The sequence below is a fragment of the Adiantum capillus-veneris genome, chromosome 1 (genome assembly GCF_014529385.1).
Source record: "Adiantum capillus-veneris isolate H3 chromosome 1, ASM1452938v2, whole genome shotgun sequence".
In the NCBI taxonomy this organism is placed as follows: domain Eukaryota; kingdom Viridiplantae; phylum Streptophyta; class Polypodiopsida; order Polypodiales; family Pteridaceae; genus Adiantum; species Adiantum capillus-veneris.
This window is the reverse complement of record NC_140931.1, coordinates 168,650,887-168,668,392: the sequence shown is the minus strand read 5'-3', so window position 1 is coordinate 168,668,392 and position 17,506 is coordinate 168,650,887. Positions and strand designations below refer to the sequence as shown.

The 17,506-nt window shown below is 40.3% G+C and overlaps 1 protein-coding gene across 1 annotated transcript; it reads right to left on the bottom strand.

The window, feature by feature from the left end:
• Window positions 1–5,237: 5,237 nt before the first annotated feature.
• LOC147465992 (uncharacterized) lies at window positions 5,238–6,449 on the bottom strand. The gene has a single exon (XM_086513237.1). It carries the CDS (start codon window positions 6,345–6,347, stop codon window positions 5,526–5,528), a length of 822 nt encoding a protein of 273 aa, XP_086369363.1. The 5' UTR covers window positions 6,348–6,449; the 3' UTR covers window positions 5,238–5,525.
• Window positions 6,450–17,506: the final 11,057 nt, after the last annotated feature.

Genomic DNA, 17,506 nt, shown 5'->3' with positions numbered 1-17,506 from the left:
ATACCCCAACATAGTCCACATGAGACACATATTACTAAATTTAAGGTTGAGTTAAATGCCACATTTGAGACATCAAATTTGGGGCTTTTGCATCATTATTTGGGATTTTGGTTTAATCATTGTGATGAGGGTATTTCATTATGTAAGACAAAATATGTGCAAACTTTTCTAAGCAGATTTTGATGATTGGAGATTGATTGCCACTCCTATGGAAACAGGTTGGAAGTTAAGTCTACATGATTCTAGAGATCCTGTAGATGTTACCCTGTACTAGACGGCTATTGGTTGCCTCATTCATGTATGCATTACAAGGTTAGATATGTAGTTTGCAGTCTCACAAGCGAGCAAATTTATGCATAGCCCATGGTCTAAGCATTAGCAAGTAGTTAAGATGACCTTTTGCTACTTGAGTGGCATTATACATCTTGGGTTGTTTTTATCCCAAGGGGGATCATTGCCACCAAACTTAGCTACTTTTTCTTACTATGACTAGTGGGCTAGTTACTACAACGTACAATTTTCCATGAGGGGGTTTTGTTTCATGCTTGATAGTACACACATATCATGGTTGATCAAGAAGCAACCTACTATGGCCACCTCTAGTTGTGAGGCCGAGCACAGGTAACGGCACCTCTAGTGGTGAGGCCGAGCACAGGTAACGGCACATATCATGGCCACCTCTAGTTGTGAGGCCGAGCACAGGTAACGACATTCAAGTGGTTGTTCTTCCACTAGGGTAAAAGGAAAGATGTCTACAAAAACAAGCATTAGGAAAAACATGGGAGATAAATAAAGTGTACCTTTGAGATTATAAAATACATACTCACAATTTTGAACAAACACCTTGTGTAGCTTAGAAGGGAGACATACACAAATGTTAGCAAGGGTTTATACATACTACACAATGACCACCATATCCTCCTTGTTTTTCTTGAAATTGAGAAACTTTCTTTTTCCATGATGGCGATCCAAGAATACATAACGTTGCACTTGATGTGGTCCCAATGCATATTGCTGCATAAACACTCAAGCAACCTTATTAAAGCTATTGGAACCCAAAAAATCTTATCATTCTTTGTATTGTGTAACAGAAGGTTTTCTATTTCATATTTAGGTCTTCTATGAGTGGTGGAACTAGAAATCTTTTTTGTGCAGCTATGGGGAGCTTGTGTTTCTAGAGAGAGAATAGTAGAGAGAGAGAGTGAGAGGATGGAAAGTAGTGTAAGGGAGAGAGGTAAGGTATTCCTAGAGGTAAAATATCTTTTTTAAAGCTAGGAGAGGGAGGGGGGGGGGGGGGGGGGGGGGGGGGGGGGGGGGGGTTGGGTTTGAGAGGGAAAAAATTCAAATCTGAGAATTTCTAAAGATCTCAATTTTTAACCTTTTTTGTACATGGATTTTCTTTTTGAAAGAGAGGTAGGTGGTCCTTTTCCCTCAAAAATTCCCTATTTGTCATGGTAACCCCTCCCCCCATTCTCTCTAGGGAGACAAATACATAAATAAGGGAGCAAAGTAGAGTTCCCCCTACCATTTCCTAAAGTAATAGGTGATATCACCATCCTTCTCTCATTGGATAGGTCCTAACCCTTATCTTAATCCAAAAAAACCTTTCTAAGGTCCATATATTTCCTTATGTAGTTTAAAAATTTGTTAATATGATTTGGGAATCGTTGAAAGATGAGAAAGAGTAATGTTTAAGAAGTAACCCAATAGTGATACTTGTTTTTGAGGTGGATAATAGGAATGTCACATTCAAGTTTTTTGAATCTTGTCCTATTGTACAATTCCAAGCTAGATCCAAGACCAAGGAATCTAAACTACGATATGTGAAATCATTTAAAATTAAGTAAAAATTGGGACATGGAGCATTCCTACTCGAGGATATGTTTTGGAAATTCTAGCACTAGTAATGTTAGAGTATCTAGTATTTTTCATGCAATCACAATAGAATGGGAATAGCATTTTTCATCAAGAGTATTATTTAGAGGATAATCATATGTAGTTGTAGGTCTGATTTCATTGCATCATTTACACATTAAAACATCACATCCTGAAACATAACTTGAAGAGAAAAACTCATTAAGATTGACAACTTGTAGGACTGGATTTGCTTGGAGCGGTCCCCCCTCCATAAGAACTTTTGCATTATAATTCTCTCAATGACAGCTTTGATTACAATACAAGCTTGTGCTCTTATAGAGATTCCTTGAATCAATGAAGATGGTGAAATTGATGATTCAATCAATCATACATGGTGTAACTATTGACCCACGGGTCAACAATACGACATAACTCAACAAAGCCTTATTTTTTGAGAGTTATAAAATGCTACGGATTATGGTATTCCTAATTCAAAAACATACAAAGGTATTTCCTAATGGCTTCAAAAAAATCAAACAGTATTCCTAATTCAAAGATTCCCTCAATAACAAAAAAATCAATGTGTTAGTCCATAGCATGCAACAACGAGCAATGACAAAGCATGTAGATTTGCAACATTGTAAGTTGGACATGAGAAGGATGAATGCAACTTTATACGCATGTGCGAGAGAGAGAGAGAGAGAGAGAGAGAGAGAGAGAGAGAGAGGGGACACTTTAAAGGAAAAAACACGCTAAAGGGAAAACAAATGAGAAGAGAAACACAAATATACAATGTGAAATCGAACACCTCTTTATATGGACACAAGAGGTCTTTTGACTGTCCACCTTTATATGTCTTTTGACTTTTCACCTTCATATGTCTTTTGACTTTTCATCTTCATCTGTCTTTTCATTTCCTAAACTCACCCTTCACTCACGTGCTTAATATGTTTTGAAAGACTTTTTAATTTTTTGAGATTGGGGAGTGAATTGGACCTAATCTATGCATATTTTGATCTTCTTCACCCCCTCTCTAGTTCTGTGTGCATTCTATGTGTATAAGTATTCTCTACCTGTATATACGCGCATGCAACATCACACTTGTAAAGAGATTTGCACAAACTTTTGGCATCATATTAGTGAGATTTAGATGGATGAGAACAAAAAACAAATAATATCTTAGCGTACATGAGTTGTACAATCAAAATTTTAGTAATTCAATATTGTTGAAGATTGAAAAATTCACAATAAGGAAAAGAAAGAAAAGATTACTCACGCCCACTCATCACAACCTCCCCATGGCTTTCTCAACATATTATTGCTTAGTGAATGGATGATACATCATAGTTTAGACCATATAAAACAAAAACTAGGGCTAATACATAGATACTTGGAAAGTAAGATTAGCTTGATAGAGAGTAGTGGACAAACATCAAAGACAAAACCTGTAATATCCTGAACAGGAGAGATGTAGTAAGGGTGTGAGTGGAGGTGAGTTCTTTGTATCACCTAGAAGGTAGAAGTTGGACAAGATTCATGAGAATTTTGAGAGTGATCTTCAATATCCGTTGAATTTTTTTTAGAATCCAAATTATAGCAACTCTTTTCTAATTGAACTTAATTGCTTATTTGATCTTTTCTTGTAACAATAGTTCGCTACTAAGATGCATTCCACAATGCTTGAGCAATCATATGGCACAAAGCATGTTCTTTATGTGGTTAGTGAAAACTATCTATGTGGGATGCCCATGGGATGTAGGTGACTTCTTTTCCACAAACTTTTCACACTTTGGTCAATTTAGGTTTGCAAAAAAATAAAAACTTCCTTGATTCCTTTTTGTCATCGTTGTTTTGTAGTGGCCATTCATTGTTTCCTTTTTGTCATCATTGTTTTGTAGTGGCCATTCATTGTTGGAATGACGTAGGACAAGCTATTTGATAGCGCTTTTTCTTTTCCCTTGATCATCGATTACAATTTACATTGTGCTCTCAAAAAAGGAAAGTCTGTATGTACATGGCATTATATCTATTGGGATAATTTCAAATCATATTACCCGCTTTGTATACAAATTTTACTTCATGTTTATGTAATTTTCTGGTTATGAACTTTGGGTTGTGGTATACAACATTTCTAAAAAACAGTAATACGTTGAAATAGTACAATGGTTTGTTTTAGCAATTGTGTAGCCTGCTCTTTTTTTCATGTTGATAATTATTATATAATTCTTGAAGTGTATGTGACAAAGTATATGTGAGAGATAGCATAGTTTGCTACATCTGATGGAAGCGGGCAAAGTCTATAAGGCTGATCTGCCATCCAAAAACTTATTTTGGAGCATGTGCCAATATCAAAATTGATATATACATATTGTAATACCAATGCTTTAAAACGAAGACCATTGTGACGTTGATATGGACGGTCTAGTAGTTTCTTCGCTCATAGTATGATGCTATGAGGAAATAAGGCATTGTGTTAACAGGTCCACATCTTGGTCCATAGTCTACTTTTTAAAATTCCTTGTAGTAGGAGTTTTTATACTTTTTGATTAGGTGCTATGGAAACCATTGGCATTTTGCAATTGTTAACAGACTTTGAAGAGAGAAAGATAAAGAACACTTTTCGTGCAATTTTAATACAAGTAGATTTATTAATATGGAGAGAGAGAGAGAGAGAGAGAGAGAGAGAGAGAGAGAGAGAGAGAGAGAGAGAGAGAGAGAGAGAGAAGAAGAAGAAGAAGAAGAAGAAGAAGAAGAAGAAGAAGAAGAGAAGTTTGAACATCGTACAAATAATGGCAAGAGACCTCAAAGAGCTAACCGACGAATCTCAAGACCTTTGGGAAACTAGGATAACCAATCCACCACACTTGGGTGATGGACATGTTATTCCCATTTCATCTTCTTATTTCACCCAGAGACATGGGTGCACGTGCGCACACACACCAATGTGAAGAGAAGTTTTAACAACATAGGAATAATGCCAAGAGACCTCCAGATCTATGTAATGAGTCATGAAGAGAGAGAGAGAGAAGAGAGAGAGAGAAGAGAAGTTTTTAATGTCATAGTAGGAACAATCCCAAGAACCTCAAGGAACTATCTGAGGATCTATCCAAGGAGACTTGAACTCAAGCCTTGTTATTAATGTGTGTGTGTGTGTGTGTGTATGAGAGAGAGAGAGAGAGAGAGAGAGAGAGAGAGAGAGAGAGAGAGAGAGAGAGAGAGAGAGAGAGAGATGGAAGCAGAAGAAAAGGAGAAGATGATGTTGATTTGAAGAGAAAAAAGGCACAATTTGAACAAAGAAAAGTAAATTTCATATTATTCCTTCGTTTCTCAATTTTGATATAGTTGTGGATATATATATATATATATATATATATATATATTGAAGGAAGTGAATCTTTCAACACCTCTCAAAAGCTAGCACCCTCCCCCCCACGGTGTGTATGTCTTGTTTCAATAAAACATTCGGAAGTTTTAGTGAAGCCCAGTAAATCATTCAAAGTCTGACCTCCCGGACGTTGCAAGGAAGTAAAAAATCTATGAAGTAGGACTATAGGTCTAATAACTATAATCCATGTGCATCATCAATATGTGTAATGCACAAGATATTACCTACACGTATAAGACCTAAAAAGGCTACAAAAACGGAGGATTTTGTGTCATGAATTTATCTAGGGATCTTGATTGGCTGCTCCTTCTTCTTGGGACACATCCTTAAGAATTAGAAAAGTGTGAGTATTACTATCGATGAATATGTGTAAGGTGTTAGTTGCGTGAATGTTGTTGTCTGTGTAGAATTGAGCTACCCCATTGCCACGAAAGACTTGAGATTTTTCCCATTTACTGTATAAAAACGTATACTCTCGACGATTCGCATCCAAAACTTTGTGAGTGGAGCCATTTTCTAGGTCTACTCCAACCACTTCCCCGAGAGCTGTAATCGCTGGCTGGGGCAAGTGCAATCGCACACGTTGTAGGTCACTTTGATTCACCACTTTGCTAGTTAAGAAGACATGGCCGTCAATGCGAGTCTCATTCTTGATAGGTGTTCCTCTACTTGGCCTCTTCTTCTTCTCGGCTGCAGGACGTTGCTCATTATCTGCTGCATCCACACTCATTTGACGTACTGCACGTGCTTGATGATGTGCACTAATTTCTTGAGAGCCGCCAATTAGAGGCATATTATTAGAAGGCTCTGCGCCAACAATATTTACCTTTCTTGGCCTAAGGGTAATATTATCTTCAACTTTTCTCTTGCCTTTACTCCTTGGATTAGGGTTGTGTGAGAATACACTTGGTTGAGTGGGTGGGTTAGGGCTGGAGGGGGAAGGGGGTCTGCTCACGCGGTGTGAGCGGGGTGAGGCTCTCTGCCTTGCGGAGGTGGGCGGTGAAGGCTGACGTTGTGGAGGCGAGCCCATGTTGGCCAGGCTGATCAAAAGTTGACTGCAACGATAGCGCTCTTCAGGGCTTAGGACGGCGCGTGGGAACGACATCCTGCCCTGCTTTCCACCACCCACACGGTCGGGCGCGCGCACACACACACACGTACACCTCTATGTCTCTATGTTCTCATTGCATTCCTTCCCACCAGCCAACCCCCCCCCCCCCCCCTCTCTCTCTCTCTCTGATCCGCTCGTGCAGACAACGTCCAAACGTCGCGCACGCCGCAAACAAGTTGCCAAACAATGGCTGTAAGAGCCGGGCCCCAGACTCGTAGTTCTCGACTTTTCTACGGCTGTCACATTATTCAATTTCCTACGCGAAACTTGCTAATCCAGGTGCCGGGAGAGCGTTGGCTAAGTAGGTTCAATAGCTCCGAGACCCACCTTCCATCTTTCGAGGGGCCAATGTTAAATATCAACCAGCATAGGTACGTGTAGGTGGAGCTGACCGGGGGAGCCAGTCACGGCGCTTTTGGAGGGGAGAATTTTTTTTTGACTTATTTATAGTAGTGGTAAAGCTCCTACCTGCGGACGGAGAGATCCCGACCTTTTGATCTACTTCTCCCAACCGGTTTCATTTGATCACCGGCGATCGGCTTCAGCTACCCTGCCATGCAAGCAAGCTAGTTGAAAAAAAAATTCAAGCCACCTCTCTCGGGCCGCGAACAGCCTTCGCTGTGAGATTTGATTGGCTTGAACAGCTAGACCCTTTTCACCATGCCAATGGAATTGATGGTTATGTCATCGTCTACCGCACCTTTGTGTGAACATGGTAGAGCGGTGGTAGAGCAGATAAAGAGCAGCATGAAGAGTTTTCACCATCGTTGTTTGAACCCAGCCTAAGCCTAAGGCACATGAGCTTGAAAAGGACGAGTGATCATTGAAAGGTTGTTTGGAGGGTTCCCCAGAACCTTCACTGGGTGGTGAAGTTGCAACACTCATTATTGCTTTGTAGAATTTTTAGGAGTATGCATGCTAATTAAAGCCAATTCACTTCCACTTTTATGTTTATGTAAGGTCCCTATCACACTGGGGCAGAGAATGAGCGGCCAAGTTGAGGTGGTCGGCAACCATTGGCAAAACAAAAAGCGGAAGATGGCCTTCAACCCACGTAAGAGGGTCGGCCTCACCCCATCGGTCAACTTTCCAAAATGCGTGGCCAACTACAAAAAGCGACGTGCAAACGAGGAGGAGTGGATTTGAGCTCTGACAACCAGCACCGAATGTGGACACTCTACCACCTGGATATGCACGATTTGATGTCCATGACGGGGCGCTTTTAGTTTTGAAAATGTGTGTGACAGCTACTACATGGCCATGCTCAAAAAGCTAGGGGGACGAGTGCCCCAATGTGCTAGGGGCCTAAGAATTTCCTACTCCTATAATGGATACTTCTTTTGTACGGTCGAAAACCAAGTATGAAGTGCATTCACAAAATTAGGAGGGCCCTCCAAAGGTGAGTTTAAAGGGTAGGGGGGTGGATGCATGAATAGGTGGACTTACTATCTGTGTCCCGGACACACTAGCACGCTAGTAGCTACCTCCCAAATCTAAAGGTGGAGGGAAACTTGAGTGAATTTAATAATGATATTTTAAAAAACGTGACAGAGACCACGATCGAAGGTTGTTACGCCTTTTGGTTACTCTCTCTCTCTCTCTCTCTCTCTCTCTCTCTCTCTCTCTCTCTCTCTCTCTCTCGCTACAGTTCCCATCTCCATAGCTGAGCATGCACTCTCTCTTAGTGTAGCTTGCCTTCCTCGATTACTGCTCTCTCTCTCTCTCTCTCTCTCTCACACACACACACACACACACACACACATTGCATGCGAATCCCTAGCTGGTGTTTAGGGCTTAGCTTTGGACAGGGTACCCACTTTGGCATCCTCTTTCCACCTCTCAAAGACTCACAAGATGGTGGAAATCATTCCAGTTGAGGATGTTGTGAGTTTAACAAGTAGCACATGCCTTTGTTGTGACTCAGTCAAGTGCAGCTCATGCAAACAGAGTGTAATCAAGGATTATGAAGCAAACCGAAAGCGCGCATATCGCGAGAGAATAAAAGAAAGGGAAGCTAGAATTAAACAGGTCGATATTAATGAATTTCAGCACCGCAAAATTACTGCACAGGTGATCAAGTTTTTCAAGCAGTGCACAGAGGGTCTTGAAAACAAGGCAAAGGAGGAAATCATCAGGAGCATTCTCAAGCATCGAGCATTGAGAGACCTGGGTATGAATTCCACAAGCATAAAACCAAATAGCAACTGCATCAAGGCTTCTTGAAATCCATCGAAGGAACTTCTGTGCAGCTAGATCTCGATTGAAACATAATCATACAGAACTGCCATTGCATTTGTGTGGGCGACAACCACACACACATAATGTAATTACAGAGGAAGTGAAGGCCACAATGGTGAGCTTCTGGACTCTCAATACTCTCGTATCGCCCAACAAAAAGGATGTGTGTCAAAAGCGTATTGCACGCAAAGTATTCGATAAACACCCAGTGCATCTTCTTGAGCAACCCCAGGTTGTTTTGACTTCTTGAGTAACTACAAGCTTATTTTCATTGACATTATGGCACTGGTTTGGTTGTACTTCAGTTGACTGTTGTACAGTTTTCTTATTGTTGCACATTGCTTTAGACCTAGTAACTACCACTGCCAAATAGGTAGCTCACTATACATGATTGGTAGCTACCACTGTGATCCTTATAATTACCACTGTCAGACTTTGGTAGCGTCCATGTTGTCCTCGATAAAGGTAGCTACTGGTCTGATAGGGGTTGCTACCAATCTGCCATGGTGTTCTTGGTAAATTTGCTCGCTACCATGTTCAACTTGCTAGTTTACAGTCTCATAGTCATGATAAGGTAGCCACCAGTCTGATAGTGCATTAGGAAAAATATGAACCCTCTAGGGGCCCTTTGGGATTAAGGTTAATTAGAGGTCAGCCAATAGGAAGAGGGTGGTGGACACACTCTATACCCTCAAAAAAGTAGGGGGACAAGGTAGCCTTACACCTCTTAATTGTCTCTTACCTAATGAGAAGGTAAGGGAGGTGGCTAGGGGAAAGAGGGGGGGGGGGGGGGGGGGGGGGACCACTTTGACCTCTTTTCCCCCACTTTTTGGCCCGGATTTAAAAATACACAAAAAATTTCAAATTTCAAGTTTTCCCTCCTTAAAAGGTCCCCAAACCTATTTCATGGTCAAAAAAGTATTTTTGACCTTCAAAAGTTAAAAACGTGCACTAAAAAATCCAAAAAATTGATTTTTTTAAAAAACAAATCAAAACATCATTTTCACCCTCCAAAGTCTTTCCAAACCTATTCTATAGCTAAAAAGTGTTTTTCTCTCTCTACAAACCTTTTTCCAAGCTCTCCATTGCTGCAACAACCACATGCACCCCCTATAGTCTATCATTATCTCTCTGCTAGCTTTCTCCCACCTCCATTGTAGCACCAAGCAAGCTCCTCCTCCATCTCTTCCCCTTACCCACCACATAGTTTCACACCAAGCTAGCTCCTCTCCCTTCTCTCATCTCCATTACAACATGAAACAAGATTCTACTCCTTCTACTTTCATTCACTCACACTACATGGAAACCTCTACTCCCGAAGGTGGCAAAAGTATGAGCTCACATGAGTTGCATACCACAACAATAGGAGGTGTGAATATCGCGTGGGCATTGCAAGGGTTCATCTCGAACATAAAGATAGAATGGTAAGAAAACTACCCTTGTAGCTTACATTCAGAGCTTAACATCATCTCCATCTTTAAGTTTATCATGCTGGAGAGAATTAACCTCTTTATGGATTTCAGTGTTTAGGCTTCACACCTCATAACACTGGGTGATGCTATTTTGTTGATGACTTTGGTGTGCCATCTATAGTTGTGTAGCATGTGATTTGAGTCTCAAAATGTTAGTAAGTTGTGTTATCTATGGAGAGTCGTCAAAGATTTTTCTTGTAATTTATTCTTCGTATAATTGTCATTAGATAATTGGAATGATATCATTTTGTACTTTATAACTTTGTGCTCACATAATCTTTTGTTTACTTACAGATTCAACTTGTTTTAAGAGGACATGAGCAAGCAACCATGTGCAGAGATGGAAATCACTCTATTTTTGTTCCTTGAGGAACCTTTCACTACCATGTTAAAAGATTTTGATAAGAATAGTAGGTGTTTTTTAGAATCTTGAACCAATAGGGACTCTCTAGGAGCTCTCATAGAAGCCATCCATATAGTACTACTATCTTCCCTAGTGTCATAGACACACAAATACTCAAGTGTATATGAATCTCTAGATGAGGAAGACAAATACTTGTAAGATAAGCCTAACAGCAACAACATTGTCTCCATTTGTAATTATTTTTCATGAGGCTGGATTCCTCTATAAATGCAATATAAATATGTTTTTTTGTTAAATGGTGTCGCATTGAGTGAGAGTATTTAATTTAGATTACTGAAGTTTCATACAGATCTGAGAAATATTGTTTACTTTTATGGATATTTTGATTTGCCTGTACGATGATTCAAGTCGCAAGTCTTAATCACTCCACCTTGAAGAAATTCAAGCAATATTTTGATTTCAGTTTAATCATTAATGGTTATTCTTATTAAAGTGGATCATAAACTTTGTCAAGATGTCCTCATTTGGGGATGTTGAATATATATCATTAGCAATGTTTCACAAGAACACTAGGTGGACACAAGGAAGTAAAAATTGGCTCCTTGTTTGGTCGATTTCTAGTGTTTAATGTTTAGTGCACAGGATTTGTGAGGCCGTTGACATGGGGAGTTCACTAAAGTATATGTAACATAGCACATGTGTTCAACAGAAGGGATTTTATATTCTTGTAAAGTTGCAGAAACATGTGTAGATAAGGCCTATAAGGGGTACTTTTAATCCATTCTAGTGAACGCACGTGATATAGGAAAATTTTACATAGTGAATGCTCCGGACCTTTGAACACAAAGAAAGGGGGGGGAGGGGGGGGGGGGGAGCTCTAATTACATCTGAGTGAAAAGAAGTGGAATTTGTACTATCATGTTGCATAAAGATTTGCTTTCACTTAATCTAAAAAAAATTTGGTATCTTGGGGTGCAGACAAGGCCATATAATGCAAAAAAAGGGGTGGCCACAAGCGCGCGTAGTGAGCCATCCAAAACTGCTGGATGGGCCATATGTGGGCCCTTGTGGCCACCCTTTTTTTGCATAATTAGGCTATTGCTGCACTCCAAAACCCTGGAAAAGATGAGATGAACCTAAAATTGAACTTTTCAAGCACATTATGTCTTCCTTCAACTCAACTTACTAGTTCCCTGCACCAAAAGGGCAAATCACATTGGACAGTATAAAAATCTAGTCTCATGCTGCATAAACATCTGGTTTCATCAAATATTAACATTCTTGCTATTATCAGGGGCAAACAAGGCCATATAATGCAAAAAAAAGGGTGGCCACAAGGGCGCGCAGGTGAGCCATCCAAAACTGTTGGATGGGCCATCTGCGCGCCCTTGTGGCCACCCTTTTTTTTGCATAATTAGGCTATTGTTGCACTCCAGGACCTTGGAAAAGGTGAGATGAATGTAAAATTTAACTTTTCAAGCACATTATGCCTTCCTTCAACTCAACTTACTAGTTCCCTACACCAAAAGGCCAAATCACATTGGACAATATAAAAATCTAGTCTCATGCTACATAAACATCTGGTTTCATCAGCTATTAACATTTTTGCTATCCTAAGGGGCAAACAAAGCTAGAAAATGCAAAAAAAAGGGTGGCCACAAGGGCGCGCAGATGAGCCATCCAAAACTGTTGGATGGGCCATCTGCGCCCCCTTGTGGCCACCCTTTTTTTTTGCATTTTCTAGCTTTGTTTGCCCCTTAGGATGGCAAAAATATTAATATTTGATTTAAATTTAACTCTTCATGGCCAAAACCACTTAACTTAAAACACATAGATAAACAGAAAAGCCAAATCACTATGGAGACAGAAGACACAACTCTTAATCATTTTGTCATTGCAAAGTCATCTGAAATGATGTGAGCCTCTACAACTTCTTGAATAGCCTCCAACGCTATTGCTTGCATTTTATACTGATTTCCATAGCTTTGAAGCACCTCCTTCACCGTGTGAGCATATTTTTGATGCATGGCCATGATTCAAGTGTTAGGTTTTTTTTTTTTTTTAATAATAAGTGTTGAACTTTTCGGTTGTTTTCAACAGCTTCTAGATTTCAATCGACTCCGAATCTGTCTGGGCTTGTCTCACATGAATTTGTTCATCTCATCGCGTTCTTCGACCATCATGTGATGAGAAAAAATCATATCTTGCTTGCATTCTCCAAAAATCAATGTGCAAGTTGACAATTTATTTAAAAATGATGTAAAACATACATTTTTTACTTTTTTCTTAATCTACGGGCTCCAACGAGCATTAAAACCATGGAATCTGAAAATACTCAAAGAACCATTGTTTTTTATTGTGTTAAGGACTGTATTTCCTACATACAAAACTTTCCCAAAATCTCGCCCTAACACCTTCAAAAGTGGCTTCCAAGGAGTGTACTCAGTCAAAATTTGAAACTGGAAAAAACCAATCAGAATGAACTCCTAGACTGTGTATAAATTTTAGAATAACCAAAATTTCCTTCAAAAAAAAGTTATGCTAAAAATTTGAAAATAGCCCCCCATTGGACTCCCCACAATGATAGAAGTCAAAGGGTTCAAAGAGAGGTATAGTGTCACAAGTGCATGGTGGGAATCTCATCGAGGTTTATTCTGTCAAGATCTCTTGTACTTTATCATGTCTTCTCATGTACAATCTTACAAAAAAAAAAGATACTTTAAATGACTACAAATCTTATTTAACTTATCAAACAATCTAAAATATGGTAAACCAACAGTGCTCTTGCACATCAACAAACAAAAAAGTCCAAACTTCTTCTCATTAAATTTGATAAACATACATTCGTGAACAACTTCCAAGGGGTAGTGCAGTCATAGTTCTTACATCCATTCCATGACATGGTATGCTCATGGGGTGACCTATCATATAAAAATATCTATGGTGGGGGTGCCCTCATGTTAGGAAAGGGTGTGCTGCTGATGAAAAGTTGTTGTATTGTCCTACTAGGGATCTCTCCATGTTAGCATAGTGATTTTTGGTGTAGTGGGAGCCACATTGCTTAAGGAGAGCTTTGTGCCACCGTAAAAGCTTCATGTTATGCTAGTTCCTTGAGCCATTCTTGCATTAGGATGAGATTACCCACCTCTAATAAGGATGGATTTGAAGCACCTACCTGCAAGATGTAACAAAGAAGGCTGTTTTAGAGGAAAAGTGGTGACACTTGACCTCTCTAACCTGCACCCACTATTTCTTGTAATGCCACTGTTTTGAGCTGAAGAGCTTGACATTCGTGCATCCACGAATGCAAAGAAGCACCTGCACCCATACACAACCAATTGCAATAGCCTAACAAGCCTACTTCTCCCCTCCCAAGATATTGAAGAACCATACACATTCGTCTCACCGACAATATGACGATCTTGGGATGACCTCTGCTCACCCTCACGTGCGGCCTTCGGTGCAAACACTGTGGACAAGCAATATGTACACTTTTGTTGTGCGGAGTACATGGTGGTGGAGGGATACTATTTGTGATGTCCGTGAGCACCATGGCAGTTGTTGAGTGAGGAAGCAAAGAATGAAAAGAAAGAGGGGGGAGGGAGAGGGAGGAACATGGGAGGAGAGAAGGGGGCAGAGGGGGAGAGGGAGAGAGAGGGGAGGAGGAGGAGAGAAGGGGGTAGGGAGGGAGAGGAGAGGAGAGGAACATGGGAGGAGAGAAGGGGGCAGAGGGGGGAGAGGGAGAGAGAGGGGAGGAGGAGGAGAGAAGGGGGTTGGGAGGGAGAGGAGAGGGAGAGAGGAGGAAGGAGGAGGAGAGAACAAAGGTTTTTTTTTTGAAAAAGTGGACTTTTAGTGTTTGTAGGTTTAAAAAAATGTCAAAAAATGATTTTTTGATGTGTATATATGTTGGGAGGGAATTTTAAGTCAAAAATAAGTAAAAATAACTTTTTTGAAAAAAAGTCAAATTTTGGCTCTTAGTGACCCACGTTTTTGCTAATGTGGCCACACCCCTTTACTCCCTTCACTTTCCAAAAGCTAGAGAGAGAAAGTGACCTCTTAGGTCCACATCCTACATGTGTTTAAAAAAAGGCTAGAAAAGTCTACTCAAAACTAGCTTCTTGAATGCCCTTGTCCCCTTAACCCTACACAACATTAGCCTTAATCCCTAAAAATTAGGATTCCTTACAAGGCCCATGCAAAGTTCATATTTCTCCTAATGGATTTCTACCAGATTGCCATGGTAGTATTGGTGTACTGGTAGCTATTATTGTCAACTTGGTAGCTATTAGTATCCTAGTGCTAGCTGGAGCTATCACTCTGAGAGTAATAGCTTCCAGTCTGCCATGCAATCCTGGTGGAAGCTACCAGTCTGCCATGGCAATATTGGTGGAAGCTACCAGTTTGCCATGGCAATCCTGGTGGATTGGTAGCTATCACTGTCAACATGGTAGCTATCAATGTCAACCTGGTAGCTACCCTTAGGTAGTCTGATAACAACCAGCCTTACAGTGCTACTCATGGTAAAGGTAGCCACAAGTCTTAGAGTGCTTCCTACTATTAGACTCAGGCTCTTGTAACTTTTCTCCTTCCACTCATCACAAAATATTAGTTACCATTCTGAGAGTAATAGCTTCCACTCTGCCATGCAATCCTGGTGGAAGCTACCAGTCTGCCATGACAATCTTGGTGGAAGCTACCAGTTTTCCATGGCAATCCTGGTGGATTGGTAGCTATCTTTGTCAACCTGGTAGCTGTCACTATCAACCTGGTAGCTACCACTGTTAACCTGGCAGCTACCCTTAGGTAGTCTGATAACAACCAGGTCTTAGAGTGCTTTCTACTATTAGACTCAGGCTCTTGTAACTTTTCTCCTTCCATTGATCACAAAAGTATTAGTTACCATTCTTATACTAGCTCCCACCAGATTGATCTAGTTTTGCATGTCAACAATAAGTTATGATTTTTCCAATAAGTGTACTGAATATCATTATTTAATGCAGGTAGAATTATTTCTTGCCTTCAAACAGAGTCACCCAAAGGTACAAATTCACCAAAGGACATCTAAAAAGCTGAAACCTTATTTTGTACGCAAGCTTCGAGATCGCTATAGCTGCTGTTGCATCACTCATATTCAAATGTCATTCTTGAGGGATGCTGTAAACCATATAAGGCAGATTTCTTATGGTGTGCATGGGAAAGAGTGTAGTTGTCAATGTGATATTTGTGGTGCAAATTTAAAATGTAGTGCTCAGACAAATCAGTGCCCTAGCCTTACAAAGCTTTGGGAGTCAGTTTTATGCTCGAAGGCTAGCGGGTCAAATTTTTTTGCAATGAAGTGTTTGATTGGCGAATGCTCTTCGTGTGGCCCTTCAAAGAAGCTACCAATTTGCCCGATTGAAGAGTTAAATGGTGCACACATGGTAACAGTTAAGATTTTTGAAGTCCTTGAAGTTGGCAAAACAGATTCATGGAAAAAGAAGAAAAGAAAAGTCTTTCTCACAAGGAGATGCAGTGCGGGCAGCTTTTCATACTGCTCAAGGATCATCTGAGTAAGTTTATAAAGCACAAATTTTTTTACAGATGACAGGCTGAGCAGTTTAAAGATTGTCTACGTATCTCCCCTGAAGATGTGTAGTGTCAGTGGTGGATTTCGCTGAAAATTACACTTTCAAAGAACAGAACGAGATCTAATCGATGCATTAGTTTTCTAGCCAGGTGACAATCTTCGTTCACATTACATATGTGAGGATTGCAAGTAGTGTCCAAAAATACTATCATTTCTATATATCTGATGATAAAAGCCATGATACTCTTTTTGTCCAGCATTGCTTTATGCTCCATTATGGTTGATTGAAAGAGCTAGGCATATCGCTCAAAGAACATTGGGTCTGGTCAGATGGAGCAGCCTCGCAGTTCAAAGCAAAGAGGCCTTTTTATTTTGTTGCTCGATATGGAACTCTGACAAGTTTGAAAATGACACATCACTTTTCAGGTTCAGGTCATGGGAAGGGCGAACATGATGGTGCAGGTGCTGTTATTAAGAGGCATCTCATTCAAGAGCAGCTAAAGCCAGACTATGTTAAATTACAATGTGCAGCAGATGTGGTGCCATTTTGAGAGAAACCATGTCCAATGGTGCTACAGCCACGTATTCTTCATAGGTACGACCAGTTACTCGACTGTTCTGGGAGGTCAAAGTAGGTGATGTGGATAGAAGACAATGTCGGGATTGTAAATCTATGCCTAATGCACGTGGGTTACATTGTGTCAGCGGCTACTCCTTAACAAATGGAAAACTTCATAGGTATCGGCAATTCTCATGCTTTTGTAGTGCTTGTTTGCAAGGCAGCTGGAGGAGGTGTTCGAACAAATCACACGTTTCTGCATGGAATTATGTTACCCTTGAACCTACAGATGATGTCAAAGATGATGATGAGATTGAAGAGTTTGCATATGAAGGACACCATGATGCGTTGAGTGATGCACTTCATTTTGGTGACAATTTTGTTGTTATAGCTCCTCATGACAATAAGGAGCTTGTGGATTTCTATGTCTTGAAATGTACAACAGAAAGACTCAAACTAAAGCTTTGCTAAGAGATGCATGGGGGAATGTTTGCAATGCCGGCTCATTTGTTGTCAAAGGAGTTTGGTACGAACAAGCAAAAGAAAATCCCTATGAGTTCAAGCTATTAAATTCTGAGCCTGAAGCCACCTTGCAATCCCACCTTGTACGAGCTATTAAGTTCCCAATGTAGAAAGTGGGATGTACAAGAAAATTCTTACTTTCCTCAGAAACATATGAGGCTATTTACAATAGCACTCCTTTTGATGTATAGCATTCCTAGTTATAATCTAAGCTGCTTTTGATGGCCCTTCAACATATTTTTTTTTCTTAGGTGTATCTCTGTAATCTCTGTGCTGAGCATCACCCTGTTTTGCAATTGCTCGAATCGTGTCTAAAATGCCTATGTGATATCCTGAGGCAGATAGCATGAACAGACATAGAAAAATTAAACAAGTGTAGCTAAGTAGCTGCAAGGGTAGCTACTATGCAGACTGGTAGCTGCCCTTAACATT

Bases quoted from the DNA above. Each gene is read 5' to 3' on its own strand.
- LOC147465992 (XM_086513237.1), bottom strand. From the start codon at position 6,347: ATGTCGTTCCCACGCGCCGTCCTAAGCCCTGAAGAGCGCTATCGTTGC.